At 38.9% G+C, this 25501-nt stretch overlaps 1 protein-coding gene across 5 annotated transcripts in view; it reads right to left on the reverse strand.

The window, feature by feature from the left end:
- The window catches only part of CUNH18orf25 (chromosome unknown C18orf25 homolog), a 99351-nt gene that overhangs the window by 36718 nt on the left and 37132 nt on the right, over window positions 1-25501 (reverse strand). For 3 of the 5 annotated variants that reach the window (XM_037738985.1, XM_017529704.2, XM_017529702.2), the window contains exon 2: window positions 11293-12077. In XM_037738985.1, the coding sequence (XP_037594913.1) occupies window positions 11293-12007 (715 nt within the window). In that variant the 5' untranslated portion in view covers window positions 12008-12077. Of the gene's footprint in view, window positions 1-11292; window positions 12078-20035; window positions 20099-25501 lie in introns of those variants that run through there. The other 2 variants (XM_017529703.2, XM_017529701.2) reach the window with 1 other exon arrangement.

The following is a 25501-nucleotide window of genomic DNA, read 5'->3' on the forward strand; positions in this document are numbered from 1 at the left end:
AAAAAAAAAAAAAAACCCTACAGAGTTCTTGCCTGATTATCCAAAAACAATGAAAATCAGAATGCATCCAGTTAATACAATACTAGCAATAAGTTATCTATGTTATTCTTCAAAGATTAACCTTTTCTATCTTAAAATGCATTTCAAAGCATGCTTAATATATTAAGAATTATATCATAAAACAAAAAAGACTGTTAGGTGCTTGAAGCAGTTTACACATGCATAGAAAAGTAGTCCTTAACATGCTGAAATTAATATTTTCTTACATCTAAAAATCCATGTCTAATAAAAATCTGTGATCCCAGGAAGAAGGTGAAGACAGGACTTCCCCGAAAACATCTCAACATCAAGTAAATTCAGTCATCCAAAACCAATATGCTCTTCCTGTTGACGTAAACTTAATTTTAAAAAACCTATTTGTGGAAATAGTTAACCAGTACACTATCATTTCAGAGAGAAACCCATCAGTTATAATAAACTCTTACATGTTTTATAATGAAAAATCGCCAGGTGCGGTGGCTCATGCCTGTAATCCCAGCACTTTGGGAGGCCAAGGCAGGCGTTTACCTGAGGTCAGGAATTCAAGACCAGCCTGGCCAACATGGTGAAACCCGGCCTCTACTAAAATGCAAAAATTAGCTGGGCATGGTGGCAGACGCCTGTAATCCCAGCTAATTGGGAGGCTGAGGTAGGTGAATTGCATGAACCCAGGAGGCAGAGGTTGCAGTGAGACAAGACCACACCATTGCATTCCAGCCTGGGCAACAAGAACAAAACTCCATCTCTCCAAAAAAGAAAAAAAAATAGTAAACCCAGTGGAAAACCCAATTTTTAAAAACCACTTAGTGTTGGCAAACTTACATATTCCTATTGAAGACTGTCATCCTAATTTAGCTGTGTCTCACAGTACTACTAGAAACCTTTAAAAGATAAAATGCCAGTACTTCCCAATCCCAGGCTGCATATAAAAACATCTACCATGTTCCAAGACCTTCAATCCTGTGATATTTTCTATCCTTTGACCCACTCTATGAGCTCCTTAACATAACTAAGGCCCATTTGTTTTTAGTTCAAGGACTGAAAAAATGAAACTGGTAGTACATTCACTAATAAACTTAGTCACTAGCAATTTAAAACTCCACCTCATACATACCCTTGATATAGTGACCATTTTATCTTTGTCCTCTACAGGTACCCTTTACATCAGGGTACTAGAAATTCCACTGGCTGATGCCTACCAGATTATTGCCTTGGGCACTAAGCTTTAAATTAAAGCTCAAAATAAAAATCTATCTCCAGGTCAATGAAAAATACTATTTTTCTCATCCATGAAATCAAGCTGCAGTCTAATCTGCTTTCCCTACATTATCTTGCATAGGAGGCACACAGCAAATATTTGCTCAAAAAGTATTGTGTTCTTCCTGCATGCAAGTGATACTGAATATAATTAATGAAAAACCAGCAACAAATTAGATTATTAAATGACATATGGAACAATGACATAAAAATGTTCAGGGAGTACATTCACTCACAATCTCCACAGTTAACTATGAGGTCCCCCAATTAAAAGCAGAAGTCAACAGTGTCTGTAGAGAATAAGTGCTAAGAGACTCTCAAGGAATTAACCATCTACCAATTTGGGTTCACTAAAATTTCCAGTTGTTTTATTTATATTTTTGGTAAAAAGCAAAGAAGAGGATGGCTCCTACTATTATATAAATATGGTTCTATGTTCCAACCATACATAACAAAACTCAAGCTAAAGTTTATCAAATTCTGGGCTGTTTTGAATATCTAATTTTTTAAAAGAAACTGTTTACTACTGCAGCTTTTGAAATATCATCAGGGCCAGGTGCAGTGACTCACACTTGTAATCCCAGCACTTTGGGAGGCTGAGGCAGGCAGATCACAAGGTCAGGAGTTCGAGACCAGCCTGGCTAACACAGTGAAACCCTGTACCTACTAAAAACACAAAAAAAAATTAGCCAGGCGTGGGGGTGGGCACCTGTAATCCCAGCTACTCAAGACCCTGAGGCAGGAGAATGGGTGGCGGTTGCAGTGAGCCGAGATCGCGCCATTGCACTCCAGCCTGGGTGACAGAGTAAGACTCCGTGTCTCAACTTACCATGGGCAAAAGCATATTCTTTTCTTACACAATCCAAAATGCAGATTGTTAACACAATTAATTTTGTGATAGATTCAAAGGTTGTTCTGTAATATTCCCATTTCCAGCAACATTAATTAGAAAATTGCTATTATACATCTTTGGGAACTCCGACATACTGTCAACATTTGGACAAGTCATGAAAGAATCAAAAGCTGTTGGTACTTGGAAATCAGACATCTGCCATGTAAAAGCACTTGATAGGGTGATAAGAAAAATTCTTTGGCCGACTAGTTGCATCTTAGGTCCCCTGGGTTCCAGTAGCTGCTTGTTCTCTTCACCACTGTCAAGGTCAGTTACCTTTTCCATCCGCATGTGGAACTTCTCTGTCTGCCTCTCCATCTTGGAAAAACAGCGCCTGGCCTCTTCTAGCGACACTGCCTGTGCAGTTCTATCACACAGCACCCCTGTCAAGTAATCCTGTAACTTCCCTGGGAGCTCCTTCAGATCCCCCAGTATGACCAAAGGCACCTTTAAAGACACTGAGGCCATTACATTAAACATTATTGCTTCAGAAACTGTATTTTTATTAAGACATGCTTACTCAGGAAAATGACATAAGCATTGCTAGGAAGAGCCTGATAGATCCAGAATTCACAAGCAGTGATTAAATTCATTAACCAAAGTCACTAATTCCAAAAAATAGAATAAAATGACTAATATTATTATTTTTCACAGCTTTAGTTTATCTACCTGGCAGTATGTATTCTGTTACTACACAGACTGAATACAATTGACTGAATCTACAACAGTAGTTTCCAACCTTTGCTGAACAATAAGAACTAGAGGGGTTTAACAAACACCAAAACCTAGGGTTGTTCCAAGGCATCTGAGATTTGTTTTGGTTTAAGCTCCCCAGGAGGTTTCGATGTACACCCTGAGTTGAAAACCACCGTATCCTTGAGTATTTTAACTCCTTTTGCTTTAAAATTCTAAAAAGCTGTTTTGTCAGCTGGCCCATATTCAATCATTATACAATCATCCTCCAATGATTAATTCTTATCACACAAAAGATCTGTTTTAAATTTTTTTTTTTTAATTCTAATGGAAAACCACATGGAAGAGATGATACAGAATACCTCTGGGTCAGCTTTTACAAAACCTGGTCTGTGTAAAGTATTAAAATGTATGCCACAAAAAAAAAAAAAAAAAAGAAAAATTGTAATTAAGTTTGGGATATACTACAAATCACATCCTTCCCCTCTGGAGAGTACATTCATTAATGGCTGAAGTGCCCTGCAGTTTAAAACAAAAAACATCTGTTAACACATAATCCAGCACTTTCCAAACATCCGAACATGTATACAACTATTAATACTCAGTAGCACAGTGGTCCAGTTTAGATATGGTCCCATACATATACAATTTCATCCTTGAACTAGGCTAGATCATCTTTGGTTTGGGTCCCCTGCAGTTTGGATCTCTAATAAATTAACTATATTGAAGTCTTCATTCTAAGGGACCTAATAAGAATGTTACTTCCTCAGATCACTCTTGACCACACTATCTAAAATAGCTTTTCTACCCCATTACTAGTCAATCTTTATCTCTTATATCCTGCTTTATTATTCACATCATATCCCTACCTGATAGCATATGATGAATTCACTAATTGTCTCCTCATGAAAAATTAAGTTCCATGACAGCAGAGACTTCTTTCACTGTTGTATCCCCAAAGCCATGGACTAGGTGCTCAAATACTTGCTGAATAAAAGAATGATTGATGGAATCAATCAATCTTGGCCTTCTACCATCAACCTACATCAAAAGTCTCATAATGTTCCAATGAAACGCTCTATTGAGTATCAAACTAATTTGTGACAACACGGTTTGCTTTATCACATAGTAGCCTTTTATGAAGCTGCAAAGAGATATTTCCCATGTCTCAGTATCAAGAATACATCTCAGTATCAAGAATACATCTCAGTATCAAGAATAACTGTTTCTCCTAGATAAAAAAGAATTTTTTAATCAATCAGTCCACCTATTTTCAATGCCTAAAAGGCTGTGAGGCATTCAGCCCAGTTCTACCTAGCAAATAAAAACCTCATGAAGTCCGTCGCCAACCTGTCTAACTTCACATTATTCCTTTTCCTCTGATTACTCCATTCCCTATGCTGTCTTCACTTTTTAAAAAAGTTTTGTTTACGTGAAAACTTCCTCAGGAAGGACATACCTTTGGTATGTTTAGCTTATGGAAAAGAAAAAGACTAAATGAAATTTGAAGCTTAACTTCCTTTATGCCCCATTATAACTGCTGGGCAAACTTAAGTATAGTACAGGAAATTGGATGGCTCCTTTGATCTGCCTTAGATTCTGGCATTACTTATTTCTCAATGAATACTAAAAATGGGTATTTAAAAGTTGAAAATGGTATAAGAACATTTATACTTGGGGCAGTGAGGTAAGTTGTAGCCTCATAAAGATTCCTGTAAGCAATAATCACTGATAAGCAAGACATTTTGAGGCCTTTTAAACAGGGACCAATTATGCATTTATCAAAGCCCACAGAACTTACAACACCAAGAGTGAACCCTAACAGTAAACTACAGACTTTGTGTGATAATGATGTGTTAATGTAGGTTCATCATTATAACAACGTCCATTCTAGTGCAGGATGTTGATAGTAGAGGAGGCCGTGGCTACGTGGCAGAAGAAGGTACATGAGAACTCTCTGTCTCCTCTGCTCAATTTTACTGTGAACATAAAACTGCTCTAAAAACAAAATCTATTAAAGAATGACAAAAAAAAAAAAAAACATATTCTCACCTTAAACACATATATGCTCTTTTATTAACACTAAGATACATCCTATTTTGAGAAAAAGACTTTATGCTTTTCCTTTTACAAAGTTAATATAGGTACTCACTTTAGGAAATAAGAAAAGCAGACCAAAAATAGTATCTTTGTGCTTTAACATGAGAAATTGCCAAAGGATACCCACCAGTAAGACTTCAAAGCTTTTTAGTTAACATCACCCAGACTTTGTAACATATAGAAAACCACATTTAAACATTGCATGCTTTTCAAATAATCGCTTAAATGACATAAAAAAAAAAAGGGGGCACTTAATGCTTGTTAATTAATATAGAATTGTGCTATGATTTATAACTAATATAATTTCAAGAAAGCCAGACTCCACTGTTTAGAACTCGATACCCATTAGCAGCAGTAAGAGAACTTAATTGAATCAGACTACCAGTTTCACAGTGATTTTCAGATATAGGAGACTTAACATATCACTGCTTAAGTGAGAGGTTCTAAGCCCTGGCTGCTCACGGCCATCACCTAAGGCTGATCATATAAATGTCATCACTTTTAAAGCTGATGCCTGGGATCGGACCCCAATGTTTCTGATTGAATGGGGCTAAAGTGGGGTCTGGGCATCAGACGTTTTAAATGCCACCCAGATTGAAAACCTATTTTACCCACATGATTTTGCATACCAAGCTGAAAATAGTTTTTACCTGATTATTCTGTCTCAGTGTTTGGTTATCAATGTATTTAGTGAGTCTCTTAAATAGTTACCAAACTACAACCCGATTACAAAAGGCTTAAGATAGGGGCATGGGGCTTTTAACCACTTAAATCATTTGACATCCAATCTAGGAAAAAGGTCAATTATAGTGCTTCATGGGATTCACTATATGGGTTTAGGATCTTCAACCATGAATCCTACTCACTGCCTAATATTTAAAATTTGCCAAGCAATTAATTGCCCAAAAGGTTAAAAAGCCTCAAAAATTAGTAAGAAAAAACACATCAGAAGAAAAATGTGCAAAGAATATGAACAGACTTCACCAAATGAATACAAACAGCTAAACATTTTTCAACTTCACTAGTGATCAAAGAAATGCAAATTAACATTAAGATGCCTTTTTCTTTTTAATGTAGTCTCACTGTCACCCAGGCTGGAGTGCAGTGACACAACCTCTGCTCACTGCCACATCCGCCTCCCCGGTTCAAGCCATTCTCCTGCCTCAGCCTCCAGAGTAGCTGGGACTACAGATACATGCCACCATGCCCAGCTAATTTTTGTATTTTAAGTAGAGATGGAGTTTCACCATGTTGGCCAGGCTGGTCTTGAACTCCTGACCTCAGGTGATCCATCCGCTTCAGCCTCCCAAATTGGGATTACAAGCGTGAGCCATACACTGGCAAGATACCATTCTTCTATCAAATCAGCAGGCTTTTAAAAAAATTAATACTCAACAGCAAGAATACAATGCATGAACACTCAAGCTCTTGGGTGAAATAAACAATTTTTTTTTTTTTCCAGATTTTTTTGAGACAAAGTCTCACTCTGTCACCCAGGCTGCAGTGTAGTGGCTCAATCATGGCTCACTGCAGCCTCTGCCTCCTGGGCTCAAGCAATCCTCCCACCTCAGCCTCCAGAGTAGCTGGGACTATAGGCACATGCTGGTATGCCCAGCTAACTTTTGTGTTTCTAGTAGAGATGGGGTTTCACCATGTTCGCCAGGCTGGTCTCGAACTCCTGACCTCAAGTAAGCTACCAGTCTCAGCCTCCCAGAGTGCTGGGATTATAGGTGTGAGCCATCATACTCAGCTTAACTATTTTTTAAAAGCAGTATGGCAGCATGTGGTCAAGAGCCTTAAGTGTTCATACCCTTAACTCATTAGCAAAAACTTAAAAGAGTCCTAAGGACCAACATTAGGGACGTTACTTTTATAATTAGCTAAATTATTCAAAATCCATACATTCTAGGGAGAATATTTAGTGTTCTGGTTAAATGCTCAAAATCCAATGTTAAGAAGGAAAGGAAGACATAAGCAATACTCAAATTTTGTTATATATCATGGAAGGCAACATATTCAAATGTTAACAAAAGCAGAATTATGGGTGATTTTAGTTTTCTACTTCACATTTTTCTATTTTCAAAAATTTCTACAAAGAATTTGCCACTTAAAAATACTTAATTTTTAAGCAAGAGTTAACTGATCAAGTGTAATTATGTCTACCAGAGAAAAAACTATGAGGTAAGATGATAGCTTTAAGTATGTATGGTGAGTAATGGGTGCTGAGATCCTGGCTTGAAGTGGGGCTGAGCTGGTGTAGCTTGGTCACATGGACTAAGAATTCAAGTAATCTTGGACAGCTGTCCTCAGTAGCCTCAATGATATTCTCCAAAAGAAATCAGATTTTCAAAGGCAAACCAGCCAAGACAACTACCACCAGGGGTATTAATTTTACAACTTGGTGTGAATAGGCATTTACACAATGGACTATTAAACCACACAAAGCAGGTCATTACAGACAATATAAAGCTACCCTGTATGGAGGTCCAATCTGCTAAATACTTATGAAAAAGTTACTGGAAAAACTTTTCCTCACTGACCATGTACACTGATGCACATATGTTAATATGTTCAGAAACTTAACTTTCTCAAACTGAATGAAGGCAAATGTCCATTATTCGTATTAACTAAAATCAAAATCTCTCCAACTGCAGACTTTATAGCATTAGTCTCAAAACTGATTTTACAGAGAAACTGCCCCCACCCTGTGAAAAATCATGCTCTAATCATAAAATTGCAGAGAATGATCAAAGCACAAAAAGATAATGCATAATAAAGAAATCACTTGATAATGGCCAGGCGGGGTGGCTTACGCCTGTAATCCCCAGCACTTTGCGGGGCAGAGTTGGGTGGATCACAAGGTCAAGAAATCGAGACCATCCTAGCAAACATGGTGAAACTCTGTCTCTACTAAAAACATAAAAATTAGCTAGTCATGGTGGTGCACACCTGTAATCCCAGCTACTTGGGAGGCTGAGGCAGGAGAATCGCTTGAACCCAGGAGACGGAGGTTGAAGTGAGCTGAGATCGCACCTCTGCACTCCAGCCTGGTGACAGTCACCAGAAAAAAAAAAAAAAAAAAAAAAAAAAAAAAAAAAAAAAAAAAAAAAAAAAAAAAAAAAAAACAGGAAATCACTTGAAAAAGCCTTAATACTCAAGATAACCATTACATAGTACTTTTACATTATTTCACTACAAAATATTATAAATTTACTATAAAATGCCCTTTACTAATCTCTAAGTCTCTCAAATGAAAGTACTCCCAGCATTATTTTGATATAATACCTTCAGATTCTTAAAACATCAGTATATTTCCAAAAACTTTGAGAGAAGATCTAGTGCCAATACTAAGCTGCCTGTCAGCTAACTGCTAACTTTAAAAGATCATCATAAACATCTGTTGCCCAGATATCATATTCAATTATTAAGTATGATCATGCACTATACTAGTCTGCATTATTAATTATTTGCACTCTCTAAAAGAAAACGCATTAAGAGTTAAAATCATTTGGTGTAAGAGAACTTTTAGGACTAGGGTGTCTGGGTATCAAAACAGGAATTATTCAGGATAACACCTTCAGCTTTTAAGCTGGGCCCAAACAAAAGCTTATAAAGAACATTTTCTGAATTACTAAATTGGTTGTACCTTAATGAAAGAGTATGGCAATAATCGGTTTTTACTTTTCCACTTGGTTTCCATTCTGTGTAAACAGCTGAATTAAAATTCCGACATCCAACAGATTCTGTTAGGCCCATTCAGTTTAAGTTCACCTGAATGTCCATGTTGTTGAACTCAAGTCAGTTCATAATTTATCCTACCTTTACAATGTATGCAATTTTTCGACAACTGCTCTTACTATAAGGTAGAGTGTGCCTCCTCTCTTCCCCAAAGTCATAAGGTGACTCAGGAAACTGAAAGATACATCACTGTTACATCAAAAATTCACAATGTCACAATTTTTCAAGAGACAACAATATGGACAATTGAAATGAAATCCCTAATATTTGAACTCTAGGTTGTTCCATCTTTGCTGCTTTGAATAATTCCAGTAAAGATCATTCATAACTTTCTTACGGGAATGGCACCTCCCAAAACTGCAGCACACACATAGGCAGTCAAATACAGTGGCCCTGCACCTCAATCTTACCATCTGATTCTCCAGGTTTACCTTAGAAAACTATACATATTTTCAAAAGCCACAAACTTACTAAATGGTGTGAACAAGAGAAACCAAACTATAGATTAAAATTAATTTACTTTGGTGTTAAGTTAGTACACAATTCAGAAGAGACAAGAAATAGACCACTGGTGTTTTAAGTTTTAAGCAGTAGTCAAGATAGTCAATTAGGAAGAAGATCAGGAAAACATGAACAAAGCACATCTAACCTATTTAAGCAAAACAGGGAAAGTGCCTATGAAGACATTTCTCAAACCACCTTACAATAGGGTTCTGTCTTCAAAGAGAATTTTGTTTATCCACCTTCTTCCTTTCCATAAAAAGGCAAAGTATTGGAGTAGTTACATAAAATCCTGTTTAGTAAGTGGAATTAAGTATTGTATTAAGAGATCCATCATGGTCATAAGAGATTAAAACAGGATATATGGATGCACAATTTTACAGGTATTAATAAGGTATTCTTAATAATATTATTGGGCCGGGCGCGGTGGCTCACGCCTGTAATCCCAGCACTTTGGGAGGCCGAGGCGGGTGGATCACAAGGTCAAGAGATCGAGACCATCCTGGTCAACATGGTGAAACCCCGTCTCTACTAAAAATACAAAAAAATCAGCTGGGCATGGTGGTGCGTGCCTGTAATCCCAGCTACTCAGGAGGCTGAGGCAGGAGAATTGCCTGAACCCAGGTGGCAGAGGCTGCAGTGAGCCGAGATCGCGCCACTGCACTCCAGCCTGGGTAACGAAAGCGAAACTCCGTCTCAAAAAATAAATAAATAAAATAAAATAAAATATATTATTACATGTAAAACTAAAATATATACCTAAAACCTGTTAGAACAACCCCAAAGTCTGTTTCTCTTATGCATTTAACTGATGAGCTTCATTTAAATCCCCCTCCTCGTAGTTTTATTACAAGGAACGATAGCAAAGGAATTCAATAGATATTAAAACAGTAGAAAGCATTTCTAAAGATTTGAGACTCATATTTATATTATATGAACGAGACTTATTATCATAAGTTGCACACCTATAAAGTGCTTTAAAACCAATCATTCTTGTTACTGAATTTATATAAGTTTGGGAAGCTACAGATTTCATTAACCAATATGATTTTTCTTGAAATATTCTTTGTTTATCAGCAATATGCTGTCTTCACATGTAGAAACAGAAACCTTTCAGAAAACCAGTGAAAAAAACAGTCACCCATAAAGCTTTAGAAAACCAGAACTTCCCTCTTCAATGTGGCAATAAACAATACTGCCATGACCTATTCAGTGCCATATAGTTCACAAAATGTTCCTGGTCATATTATAAGGATCTCTTGGATAATGAGAATTCACTACTTGACTAAGAGCCATTCAGATACTTCTTCCACTATGAAATCTCAAGTCTACCTTTGTATTATAGTACACAGTACCAGATCCAATAATATAGGGAAAGCAGATTTGCCAAATATGTAATAAATTACAGACCCTTAAACCAGTGAGAGCTAGAACAAGCAGATATCTAACAAACTTTTCTAAAGCTTGAGGAACTAATGGGAAATTTTTGGGAAAGAAATTCCTTTCAATGCGAATGACAACTTAGGATAGAAAGATTTGTAACAAGGATAACTAGCTTATCATGCATTGAATCTGGGGGCAAACACATAAAACTACTGTTTTTAGAGGAAAAATTATTAGAAAACTTTAACAAAAGATAGAATGTGTTATTTCAGACACTATAAGCTAGAGTGCAGTGGCTATATAATAAAGCAAGGTGCCTATTCCTGAGGAGAATGTACTCAGTAATGATGCTCAACAGTGAGTATTAAATCTAAGCAGTGCTAAAAAGGCAATGATGGGAGTTCAGGTAATGTGTTACAGAGAGACTTGTGAGAAATTCCATTGCTTAAAAATAATCTTGTCCCTATCATTAACCATTTAATTTTTTTTTTCTGATGTGCTAAAGTGCACTGGAAACCTCAGAACAGGTTTTATAAATTGGCCATGTCTTGTTAATAGACTGCAGTCTTCAAATTTACATAGAGCTGCAGGTCTGCTGGATTTTTTTCAAGTGTCACTCATCTAACTGAGCGTGACAGCAGAGAAATGCCATCAGGTACTTTACAGTCAGTTTAAAAAACATCCTCTACCTGGTATCTCTGCAGTGATTGTCTTGCTGCTCCCTGAAACCTCTTCATCATCATCTGATGAGCTCGTGCTTGAGTCACAAGTCAGGTCACTATCACTGGTACTACTGTCCTGCAGCAGGTTGTATTTCTTCCTTGCAGCAGCCTCCCGTTTCTGCCTCAGTAGCCTGATCCTCTCCTTGTGCTTTTGGCTCCGATGACCTTTAACCTTGGCGACTCGGCCATTCTGTTTATCACTTGATTGCCGGTTTTTCTTGGCAGCCATAGTGGATGTTTCACTTTCAGATCGGGACCGCCTAGACTTGCGCCCAACTGTGGCACCAGACACTCCTGAAGGGTCTCCTTCTACCGCTGTTTCTGCCTGAGAGGGTTCATTCTCTTCTGCAGAAGACAACGTATCTGAATCAGCCAGGTGACCACTAGAGGAAGGGGAAAGCATGCAGTGATTAGAGGAGTCACTCTCATAAACTCGGCCAGTTGTAGGCTTGTCACTCTCTGTGGATGCTAACTGAGACTCAGAAGAGTCCCTTCTCAGTTCCATCAACAAGCAGGGCATTGAAGAAATAACGGCAGACTCTGCTACACCATCTTTCTGAACTTGAGATTCCAGTTCTACAGATCCATCTTCCTCCTTGGCTGTCTCTTGTTCGGACGTTTTTGGTGGGGCTTCGGACTCAATGAGTTCTTCAACTTTTCCTACTGCCTCCTCCATCTTCATTTCAGAATTTCAAGTTAAATCATGGAGCAGAGTCTAGGAAATGATATCAAAGATGCAACAGGAAAGCAACCTGTACAAAAACACACAAAGTCAATAAACAAAATGGCAGATTATTTAATCAACACAACATGCCTACCTTTTTTTTTTTTTTAATTTTTTGTTTTATAAAGATGGGGTTTCACCATGATGGCCAGGCTGGTGTTGAACTCCTGCCCTCAGGTGATCCACCCACCTTGGCCTCCCAAAGTGCTAGGATTACAGGCATAAACCACCGCGCTTGGCAACATGCCTACCTTTCTAGGTGGACAGGGCAAAACTTCCCATTACACAGGTCCTTAAAATACAGGTATTATTATCTGCTTGTTTGATCAATAGTCAAATTCAAAAGGCTTAATACCATCAAAATCTAAGCAAATTGGGCTACATAATATTAATCCTCTACTACTGAACTTACAAGGCCAATAGGTAACCAACATTTTCAAGTTTACAATTTTAGTGATCTAGAAAGAAATCTTCAGCCAGGCAGTGGCTCATGCCTGTAATCCCCGCACTTTGGGAGGCTGAGGCAGGTGGATCACGAGGTCAGAAGATCAAGACCATCCTGGCTAATACAGTGAAATCTTATCTCTACTAAAAATACAAAAAATTAGCCAGGCGTGGTGGCAAACGCCTGTAGTCCCAGCTACTCGAGAAGCTAAGGCAGGAGAATCACTTGAACCTGGGAAGCAGAGGTTGCAGTGAGCCAAGATCACGCCACTGCACTCCAGCCTGGATGACAAGAGTGAGACTCCGTCTCAAAAAAAAAAAACAGAAAAAAGAAATCTTCAAAACTCTGATATAATATGCCTGTATTAACTTTGATATAAATGAAAAAAGAATGCTTTAAAACTAGTCTAGAAAACAATGCAATAGTTGGAATGACTACTTTTACATTCAAATCCTCAAAGAAAGGAGGTGGGGAGAGGGAAGTTACAGTATACAACCATCAAATGTACACTGTTTTTGTTTTGGTTTTTGAGACAAGGTCTCACTCTGCCACCCAGGCTGGAGTGCAATGGTGCGATCTCAGCTCACTGCAACCTCCATTGCCCTGGCTCAAGCAATTCTCTTGTCTCAGCCTCCCAAATGGCTGAGGCTACAGGCACACACCACTGCGCCTGGCTAATTTTTGTATTTTTTGTAAACACAGGATTTTATCATGTTTTCCAAGCTGGTCTTGAACGCATGAGCTCAAGTGATCCACCCACCCTGGCCTCCCAAACTGCTGGGATTACTGGAGTAAGCTACTGTGCCTGGTCCCTACACTTAATATTTTACACACGCACACACCCACCCACACACACACACACACACTCACTCACACTCTCCCTCTCTCTCTTCAACTACATGCATTTGGCAAATAAGCAACCAAATACTATGCATCAAACCTGTCTGCAGTCCCCTCAATAGGAGTTGCTCTAGTGAAGCACTAAGATTAAAGGCCAGAATCTGATCTTTCCTTAATCCTACCTAGTTCCCACATACCTCATCATGCTGAACATGAATCTAGTGTTCAAATGGATGTATTATCAACAATGGTCACTAAATACAGAACCCAGAAAAAGCAGTATATTCTATGAATGAATTAAGGGGTTTAAGAGAAAATACTCTACACCCATTTTACACTTCGTACGCTAAATTTAGAACCTAACACTCTACCACCACTGTGAGTAATACAACTCCAATTAACCATACAGGTACAGGACATAATCTTTAATCTCAAGAGCTTATGACTTATATAGTTAAGTCCTTAACATTTTTGGTAAGTTCTTGGAAACTGAGACTTTCAGTGAAATGACTTTAAACAAAACCAATTTTTCTCATTGAAGACTGGCAGTAGCTTGTTCCACTTAAAGTCGCAGTTTCCAAGAACCTATTGAAAATGTGGTTTTTAAAGAGGATGCTAAATGTAGAAAGCAAGTAAAATACCTTGCCCTGTATATGTTACATTACAGAAAGCAACTATCATGTCCATAGGTCAAAGACATATGGAACCATTAATCTGCACAGTATGCTAGTTAGGTGCAATATGGCATCTCCATCATCTCACTCCATCAACTTACCTGACAGTTCAATCTACATAGACGAAAACTAGGAAATACTTGAAAAATCCTTTAAAACTGATCTAACATGCCAAGCACACTTTTGCTTAATACAAACATAAATATCCTAATACCTGTTTTTGTTTTTCATAGCCCTATTCTCAGCTGTTGATAAAACAGGCATTCTTATTAAGTTTCCTTAACACATTCATGGAAACCAGAACATTCATGGCCACTGGAATATTTGTTAATTTAAAATAATCCTAGGCTCGGAGTGATGGCTCATACCAGTAATCTCAGCACTTTGGGAGGTCAAGGCAGGCAGATCACCTGAGGTCAGGAGTTTGAGACCAGTCTGGACAACATGGTGAAACCCCATCTCTACTAAAAATATAAAAATTGGCCAGCCATGATGGTTAGCGTCTGTAGTCCCAACTACTTGGGAGGCTGAAACAGGAGAATCACTTGAACCCATGAGGCAGAGGCGGCAGTGAGCCAAGACTGTGCCACTGCACTACAGCCTGGGCAACAGAGCAAGACTCCATCTCAAAAAAATAAATAAAATAAAAAAATCCTGTGTGTAGCCTACTTCACAAGTATATTTGTATTAATTATAATACTAATGTTGGAGCTAAATGAAAATCAGCATAAATATTTTTTCTGACACCATTACAAAAAAATGTAACACCTCTGAAAGCCAATAGAGGGAGTAACAGTTAAACCAACAGAGACTATTATAAATAAAGCATGCTGTCAATACAAATATGAAATAAAACATTCACAAATACAAAATACCCCCAGGTATGAGGAATAAATCCAAGTTCTTTTTTTAAGCCAGCCAAATTTAGTAGTGGGGAGGACTAAGATTTTCTAACTGAATAAAAATGAGGGTTGATTCTACAATGGAGATTCAAGTTGTATATTCTGGAATAAAGATTCTTCTTAAAGCCAGGCATAGTGGCTCACACCTGTAATCCCAGCACTTTGGGAGGCTGAGGCAGGTGGATCGCAAGGTCAGGAGTTCAAGATCAGCCTGGCCAAGTTGGTGAAATCCTGTCTCTGCTAAAAATACAAAAATTAACTGGGCACAGTGGCAGGCACCTGTAATCCCAGATACTCAAAAGGCTGAGGCAGGAGAATCGCTTGAAACTGGGGGGCGGAGGTTGCAGTGAGCTGAGATCGTGCCACTGCACTCCAGCATGGTCCACTGCACTCCAGCCTGGGAGAGAGGGTGAGACTCAGTCTCAAAAAAAAAAAAAAAAAAAAAAAAAATCTTCCCAAAGTTAAAATATCTGAGAAAATATACTGAAATGGAATTAATGTCAGCTATATAGGACAAACATCAAAAGTCTCCATTTTTGAAAGAAGGCAGCACTGGATATTTTCAAAGTATATAATGCAGTGTCAGATTGAAAAGTAAATTTGTTAAAATGACCATACAACTCTTGTTTCTTCAAGAAATAAATTGTGTGGATAACACAAGTACATCTAGATTGTTTTTCCCTGTTAAAAAAAAAAAAATGACAATATGGGACATCATTCAATTTAATGATTATCTTTCAAGTTCCTTAAATTTGAGTAGTTAACTGAGATTTAATTTCTACTACCTAAATTAATATTGCAGTCAAATATTAGTATTGCAGTCAAAACCACTTAAATATGCTCAAATTGGGCCAGGTTCTGTGGCTCATGCCTGTAATCCCTGAACTTTGGGAGGCCGAGGCAGGCAGATAACAAGGTCAAGAGTTCGGGAACAGCCTGGCCAACATGATGAAACTCCATCTCTACTAAGAACACAAAAATTGGCCTGGCATGGTGGCGCGTGTCTGTAGTCCCAGCTACTCAGGAGAACGAGGCAGGAGATTCGCTCGAACCTGGGAGGCAGAGGTTGCAATGACCCGAGATTGCACCACTGCACTCCAGACTGAATGACAGAGCAAGACTCTGTCTGGGGTGGGCAGTTCAAATCAATCACAAAAGACTAGCATTAATCATAAATAGGACACAAGTTAGCTCATCATGGTATATTCATACAATGTGGCCATTTAAAAAATGAGAAAGCACTTCATATAGAGAGATATGAAATAGTTCTCACACAATTTTAATGAAAAAAGATACATTATAGCATTTATGTAAATAAAGAACAAAACTTTATTTACATGAGTTTATCTGTAGAGATGCATAGACTCTGGAAAGATACTTAAGAAAATGGAAATACCAGTTGGGAAGGAAAGCAGGTGAATAAGGGAACAGGAGTAGAAGACAGTGCGGTATGCAGTTTTGTATCTCCTTAATTTGTAATGTATACAAGCGTTATCCGTCTAAAAATCCACTCTGACATAAAAGTCTTCTGAAGAAAAAGAAGTGCCCTTTTTGGGCCATAACACTAGACGACTTTTTGGGTCAAACTTAGTCAATAAATTCTACTGTGCTTTCTCCCTATAGTGGAATTTTGCTATAATTAATTAAATACAAAAGAAAAAAGTCACAGAAAGTGAAAATACAAGCTCTGACTAAACTCCCTGCAGTGGAATAAAAAGAAAGTGCCCTAACCACAGGGGAAAATGATGTCACACATAAAGATTAATCTTTCCAAACGACAAGATTATTTACTGTATATATTGTTTTTGGTCAAGGGGGAAAAATAGGTTTCTCTGGTAGGAAGAGTCAAGTAGCTAGCAGTATAAAATGATATCATTGTCAAACAGAAATTGCATCACATAAATGGCATAAAAGCCTATCAACCCTCCGGGTTAATGTTGACAATAAATTTACATTCAGTGAAGTAATAAATATACAACACTTTTCCTTTTAGAACAGCACTTTCCCCAATGCTGTTCTTCCCTCCAATCTAAAGGCAACCTCCTCTACATGAGTACTAGAGCTCATCCCCCTCTCATTTCCCTAGAACCTTACATTACTGATCATTCCTTGGCTCTCTTCCATCTGTCACACCCAACTGGACCATTCATTCATTCATTAATTTTTGAAATCTGGCCGGGCGAGGTGGCTCACACCTGTAATCTCAGCACTCTGTGAGGCCAAGGTGGGTGGATCACAAGGTCAGGAGTTCAAGACCAGCCTGGCCAACATGGTGAAACCCCATCTCTATTAAAAAAAAAAAAAATTAGTCAGGCATGGTTGGTGCACATCTGTAATCCTAGCTACTCAGGAGGCTGAGGCAGGAGAACTGCTTGAACCCAGGAGGTGGAGGTTGCAGTGAGCTCAGATTGTGCCACTACACTCCAGCCTGCACAAGAGAGTGAGACTCCATCTCAGGAAAAAAAAAAAAAAATTGAAATCCTCCTTCAACTTATCACCTTCAACCTCACATCACCCTCTCCAACTATCATGCTATTCTTTCGCAGCTAATCTTATTATAAGAGCTGTGTAAACCTATTTCCTTAGCTCTCACACTCCCTTCTGCAATCCAATCCAACCTGACATCTCCTATCAAACCAGTGGAACAAGCCCAGGCAACATGGCAAGACCCCATCTCTACAAAAAATTTAAAAATTAGCTGCGTATGGTGGCACATGCTGTGGTTCCAACTCCTGGGGAGGCTGAGTAAGGAGGATCCCTTGAGCCCAGGAGACCACGGCTGCCATGAGCTGTGTTTGCACCACTACATTCCAGGCAGGGGGACAGGGCAAGATCCTGTCTCAAAAAATAAAATAAAAAAGCCAAAAACTCAGTGGAACAGTTATTGCCACTGGGTTTTTAATGACCTCCTTATCTTTAAATCCAACGTATTTCTACCGTAATCTTACTTAATGTTTAAGCAGCACTTTATGCCTGACCACTTTCTCTGCTCCTTAAACCAATTAATGCCTTACTTTGGCTTCAAGGTTTCTCTATTCTTCTGGATGGTCCTTCCCAGTCTACTTTGTAGGCTTAACTTTCTCTACCAAATCTCAGGATTTAGTCCAAGGACTAGGTCCTTTTCCCATCCACCAACATAAGCTCTTTTTTTAAAAAAATAAGGTCTCACTCTGTCGCCCATGCTGGAGTGCAAGGTGCAGGGGCGCCATCTTTGCTGACTGCAACCTCTGCCATCTTGGCTCACTGCAACCTCTGCCTCCTTGGCTCAACTGATCCTTCCGCTTCAGCCCCAACAAGTAGCTATGACCACAGGCATGAGCCACCACGCCAGGCTAATTTTTGTATGTTTTGTAGAGACAGGGTTCACCATGTTGCCCAGGCTGATTACAGACTCCTGAGTTCAAGTGATCCACCCACCTAAGCTTCCCAAAGTGCTAGGATTACAAGTATGAGCCACCATACCTAGCCCAAGTGAGCTCTTCTAAACCCACATTTTCCAACACCATCCCTAGACTAGTAATTTTATTTCTCCAGCTCAGATCTCAGGGCTCTATACCAGCCCACCCAAATACCCATCTTATTTTTAGACATCTATATTTAGATTTTGGAAAGGCACTACAATTGCATTATATCCAAATCCAGATCATCTCTGATCTACCCCATTCTGCTCCTTCTCTGGCTTTCTCTAGCTCAGTAAATAGCACTACTATTACTATTATGTCAGTAGCTCATATCAAAAACCTGAGTTATTTTTAACAATACTTTCTTCTCTACTTACTGAAACCCATCATTCACTACTTCCATCATTCACTAACTCCTATCAATCCCACCTCGATAGTTTTCTAGTCTGTCCACTATTCTCCATCTCCACTGTCACCACTCTAGACATAACTGCCATCATTTATTTGTCAATAGTACTATCATCACTTGTCTCTCTTCACACTCAATCTTTCTCCTGTGCACCAACCTGTTCTCCATATGGCAGGCAGAAAAATATTTTTACAAGGTAAATATGGTATCTTTATGAGAGAAAGTATTTTTTAAAGCCCTAGAAGGTAGGGTAGAGGAGGATGGGTAAAGGTAGCTTGAGAGTTATCTGATGTTTTTCTCCCCCTTTAAAAAGGGATTATGTATTGCTTTCCGATCATAGTGAATGTGAAGGAAAAGAGATTACATGCAATAATCTAAATAAAACAGGTTAATTCTGGACAATGAAAATGAATTCACTTTTTAATTCTTGTACACTTTAAGAAACTAAGATGACAAAAGATGCATAGTTCAAAGAGTTAAACCATGATTTTAAGCAGTATAGAGTACTCAAACAGGAGACAGGGAGTGTAAAGTATAAAACTGAATGAGGCTATCTGGAAGAGAAAAGTTGACGAACTTCATATGAGACTGCCTTCTTGGTAAGCAAAGCTAAATACAAAGTGAAAAGGAAGGCAGCCTTGGGGGTTTGTAAAAAAAAAGAAAAGTGTTATAACATCTGCTACAGAGAATCTGACAAGAGATTAAAACTGCTGTACAATAATTCATACAGTCAGAACAATTCACAATGATTAATTTCCAAACTATGGGACCATTAACACAAACTTAAGAGGGAAAATGTGATTGCTCTCCCCTGCTCAAAACCCCTGCCCACCTTTCTAGTTTTCATCTTGGGCCACTCACACCCTAGCTCCCTCCAACTATCAAGAATGTCACATAAAAAGAGTTTTTTCCTGATCTCTGGCCTTTTAAAGTCATTTTAATTTTGGCCTATCCTTTTGCTGGCTACCTCTCAGAAATTAGAACAAGCCTTTGGTAATAATACAGGCTAATATCTTTAGCCTTTGATAAAATTGCATACTAACACTACCCCTATGAAATGCATATTACCTACATTATCTTCTTTCACAGCACTTTGGGCAACTGTAGTTAAGTAACTGTATACTATAATTGTCTGATGTCCATTCCACATACATATGACACGTAAAAGATTTAAGAACCGAGCAGGGCAAGGTAGCTCACACCTGTAATCCCAGCACTTTGGAAGGTCGAGGCGGGCAGATCACAAGGTCAAGAGATCAAGACCATCCTGGCCAACATAGTGAAACGCCATCTCTACTAAAAATATAACAATTACCTGGGCGTGGTGGTATGCGTCTGCAGTCCCAGCTACTCGGAAGGCTGAGGCAGGAGAATTGCTTAAACCCAGGAGGTGAAGGTTGCAGTGAGCTGAGATCACACCACTGCACTCCAGCCTGGTGACAGAGTGAGATTCTGTGTCAAANAAAAAAAAAAAAAAAAAAAAGATTTAAGAACAGGAAATGATAACCACCTACCACCCCAGCTGATTCATCTCTATCTGTAATAAGGAAAACAGACCTCAACACAAAAAGTATTATCAAGAAAAAAGGTATCATTCCAATTTTGCATGGACTAATGAAACATAATGAGAATCTGTGTATGTTTTCTCTGGATTGCAAATTTCTTAAGGTATAAAGCAAGGTCATCAGTTAAGGTGAGGATGAATGGGGTAGTACCTAAGTTGATCAGAAGAGTAAGTGTGAAACAGTACTAAGAAAGTGAAGGAACCAGGGAAGTACAATATCATATAATACAATTTCCAGGCAATAGTAAGGGTCCATGCTAAGGGTTGTAGCCATGAACTTCCAGACTGATACATATGGATATGTTTTTCTACTTTCAAATTCAGCTGTATAAATCCAAGTGCGGAGAAAGTAAACGTTGGATTTAACCAGAATTTCAGTTTTGCCCAACAAGTAGAATGAAGTAAGAAAGAAGCCAGCATATATGCAAGAAAATCATTCCAATGATCACATCAGGCAAGTACAGAGCACAAAAACTGGGGTAGGCCAATGGAATGAACGTCCCAACGGGGCCAAAGAACATTGAAATCAGGGTACTGTAGAGCATGAGCTAGAAACACAGAATCCAAGAGTGCTGTAAATGAAACAAATTATGGGAGTATTGCAGTTATTGGTAACAGGATCTAAAACAATGCTACTAAAAGTGTCTGTAAATCAATGTCCACCTGCAATGAAAGAAGTATAGAAACTAAGAGTAATTACTGAGAAATGTATAGCAACTTTGTACTGTTACAACAATCAAAATCAGTATTTCAACTTCCTAGTAATTGATTTTTATAGTATTTTATACAATCCACAGTGGACTGGAAATAAAAATTTACTAGTCCTTCACAATGGATAGTTCAAGAAGCACTGGTTAGGGTACAACCACGGAAGTAGGTGACTGATGTCAGGTGGTGGACAAAACCATCACAGGAGAGTTGCTCACAGAACTTAGTGAGTTGTGTCAGAAGGATCATTTATGTGTATATACTGAAATCAGTAAGAATTGACCAGGTGCAGTGGCTCATGCCTGTAATCCCAGCACTTTGGGAAATCAAAGTGGGAGGATCGCTTGAACCCAAAAGTTCAAGATCAGCCAGGACAACACAGTGAGACCCTGTCTCTACAAAAAATTTAAAAATTAGCTGGGCATAGTGATGCATGCCTGTAGCCCCAGCTACTTGGGAGGCTGAGGTAAGAAGATTGCTTCAGCCCAGGAGGTCAAGACTGCAGTGTGATTATCCCACTGCACTCCAGCCTGGGTGACAGAGTGAGGCCCTGTCTCAAAAAAAAAATTAAAAAAAAAGGGCTGTGGCAGAGAGAGTGGGAGAATGAAGTGGGTTAAAGGGTATAAACATACACTAAGATAAAAGGAATTTAATGTTTAATAGCAGGGGGGAGAAAACAAAAGGAGGACTGTGTTTTCAATATCCCCAACAACTCAGTTGAGTGATTCTCAAAGAGTTAGTATTTAATGTCCGAAATGAAAATGATTATTTAAATTACTCATAAATGAGATCACAACAGTTATCAGTAAAGATAGATTTGAGAGATATTTTAAAGAGAGAGGAGACAAGTTTTCATCAAAGATCACAGAAGTTCTCTATAAGAGAAAAAATGAGGCTGAAAACCACTCCTTGGGTGACTACGGGTAGACTACGGGAAGAGTAAAAAGTTTGGTGGTAGAGGCCAAGCAGTGGCTCATCCCTATAATCCCAGCACTTTGAGAGGTCAACGTGAGAAGATCTCTTAAGGCCAGAAGTTCCAGACTAGCCTGGGCAACGTAGTGAGACTCTATCTCTACAAAAAAATCTTACAAATTAGCCGTGTGTAATGGTGCATGCTTGTAGTCTCCGCTACTTGGGGAGCTGAGGTGGGAGGATCACTTCACCCTAGGAGGTTGAGGCTGCAGTGAGCCATGACTATGGCACTGCACTCCAGTCTAGGAGACAAAGCAAAGAAAAAAAAGTTTGGAGGTACAGAAATAATCAACTTGGATTTGGGCTGAATAATCCTCATAACACAGGTCTCTACTGGGGGCAGTGGGTCATGCCTGTAATCCCAGAATTTTGGGAGGCAGAGGTGGGAGGATCACTTGAGTCCAGGAGTTAAAAACCAGCCTGGGAAACATGGCAAAACCCCATCTATAGAAAAAATACAAAAAAACTGGCAGAGCATAGTAGCATGTGCCTGTAGTACCAGCTACTAGCGAGGCAAGGTGGGAGGACGGTGTGAGCCCAGGAGGTCAAGGCTGCAGTGAGCCATGACTGCACCACTGCATCAAATGATGCCTGCCTGAGCAATAGAGTGAGATCCTGTCTCAAAAATACAAAACAAAACAACCCACAGGTCTCAAGAAATATAGAAATACAGATTTTCACATCATTGATATGACAGGTGATGGCTAAATACATCAATTCATCCAGGGAAAAAGCACAGTGAACACAGAACAGACTTTAACAGAAATTAAAGTTCAAAAGATGTGAACCAGAAATATTTTCATGTATAAACTGGTAGGCAAGGAATTATTTTTGGAGGGAAATAAGACATACCCATAAAAAACACAGAGAAAATATTCCTTCTAGAAATGCTCTTCTTAGATTGTTAACAACTTCCTGTAGAGTTAGAATTGCAAAAAAGGACCATGATTAATGGAATCTTACCAAAGACCAACCACTACTGGAAATCCTCCTGAAGATTTTGACATAGCAATGTATAAAATCATTAAGCACTAAATATAATTAAGACTTGCTTTTTGGCCGGGCGCGCTGGCTCACGCCTATGATCCCAGCACTTTGGGTGGCCGAGGCGGGTGGATCACGAGGTCAAGAGATCGAGACCATCCTGGTCAACATGGTGAAACCCTGTCCCTACTAAAAATACAAAAATTAGCTGGGCATGGTGGTGCACGCCTGTAGTCCCAGCTACTCGGGAGGCTGAGGCAGGAGAATTGCTTGAATCCAGGAGGCAGAGGTTGCAGTGAGCCGAGATCACACCATTGCACTCCAGCCTGGGTAACAAGAGCGAAATTCCGTCTCAAAAAAAAAAAAAAAAAAATACCTGCTTTTTACCCCTTTCCATTTTACCTGCGAACAACCATCATTAACCATCCTTTAACATCACTACAATAATATAATGCTCCCATTAAAACCAATGAAGAGGCCGGGACCTCCGCTCAAGGAGGCCCCCACAGATTACCTGAGCTCAGGAGTTCACGACCAGCCTGGGCAACAGGATGAAACCCCGCCTCTACTAAAATACAAAAACTTAGCCACTCAGGAGGCTGAAGCAGGAGAATTGCTTGAATCTGGGAGGTGGAAGTTGCAGTGAGCCAAGATTGCACCACTGCACTCTAGCCTGGGCGACACTTTGAGACTCCATTTCAAAAAAAAACCAAATGAATAAACTAAAACTGTATTATCCTTCCTAACGTGAGGAATGCAAACCAAAGTCATCTTATGTTACAAGTTTATTGTTACGACAGGCCCTTTTGCTTTTCAGTTGAAACCACAAGTTGACACCATAAATTGACAAAAGCACAGCCCATTAAATGATATGTTTCTTAAGTAAGATTTTGCTCTACACTCATATAAAATACAGTATTCTAAATGCTAGCACTCTTGCATCTATTTATTTTATATTACCAACCTAGAACTGTAAGAAACACAAGCAGCTAATGCCTCAAACATGGTCTACATGAACCAGTTAACTTATACTGCTCTTCCACATGCAAAAGTATTATTAGATAATTCATGAATTCAATGTTGCTTTTACTGAACAATACTCTGAACTAAATAATGCTTCCTACTTAGACCAAAAATTAAAGGCAACTTTAAAGAAGGTCAATGTTTTGCTAACAAAACAAAGCCCTTTGCACACAGGAGGCTATAGTACTTTTCCTGTCACAGAAATTCAGGCTTACAAAGAAAGAAAAAAGAAAGCCTAACTGTTGATCCTGTCCATTCCCTTGCAATCTAGGACTGGACCCAACAGGACACCTTCTGCTGTTTACCTAATCTAGCTTCAACACCAAGTGATAGGGTATATACCAATCTTCCTTGAGAGAATGAGAGAACAAGATATTTTGAATTTGTCACAGTTTTTTCCAAGATTACTGCAGTCTTTCATTTTATAAAACTGATATTAAAAATTCTATAACTGCGACCTAAAAAAAAAAAGAGCATAAAAACAAGTCTATAAGACACATACTACAGATCAACTTTCCATGCAAGTCTACTCTTACCTTCAATATTTAAATTCCTACTCACTTCCCTCCCACAAAAACTCAATCTATGCCCACAAATTTTCAAAGGAATATGAGCCCACTAAAAAACAAACTAGGGGCTGAGTTCTCTGCTCTTTAAATCAAATCAGTCAGACTCCTTAAGCTTTTTGTGGGGGGAGCCAGGTACTGTGGCTCACACCTGTAATCCCAGTACTTTGGGAAGGATTACTTTAGGAGGCCTTGGCAGGTGGTTCACTTGAAACCAGGAGTTTGAGACCAGGCTGGGCAACATGGCAAAACCCCATTTCTACTAAAAATACAAACATTAGCTGCACATGGTAGCGCATGCCTATAGTCCCAGCTACTCAGGAGGCTGAGGCACAAGAATTGCTTGCACCTGGGCCAGGCGTGGTGGCTCACGCCTGTAATCCAAGTACTTTGGAGGCCAAGGCGGGTGGATCACCTGAGGTCGGGAGTTCAAGACCAGCCTGACCAACATGGTGAAACCCTGTCTTTAAAAAAAAAAACAGAATTGATTGAACCTTAGAGGAGAAGGCCGAGATTGTCCTTGCACTCCAGCCTGGGCGACAGAGTGAGACTCTGTCTCAAAAAGAACAAACAACAAAAAACTATTTTAAGAAAAATGTAATTGAAATATTACCACAGAGAAATGCAAATCGTTAAGTGTGCATCTTGACACATTTATATAAAATAAACATATCCACATACGCAACACTCCCAATACCCAGAAGCATCCCCTCATGCCCCCCTAGTCATTATTCACCCTAAAAAGTAACCACTATTTGACATTTATCACAAATCATTTTGCCTGTTCCTTTATTTTTGTGTCAAGCGTCTTCAGTTCAACAATGTCTCTGAGGGTCATTCATGCAACAGTATGCAATAGCAGCTTATTTTCATTACTGGAAAGTATTCAACCGTATTAACTATACCACAATTTATCTATCCATTCTATTTTTTTTTTTTTTTTTTGGGACGGAGTTTCGCTCTT

This window comes from Cebus imitator, unplaced genomic scaffold (assembly GCF_001604975.1).
Source record: "Cebus imitator isolate Cc_AM_T3 unplaced genomic scaffold, Cebus_imitator-1.0 Scaffold60, whole genome shotgun sequence".
Classification (NCBI taxonomy): Eukaryota; Metazoa; Chordata; class Mammalia; order Primates; family Cebidae; genus Cebus; species Cebus imitator.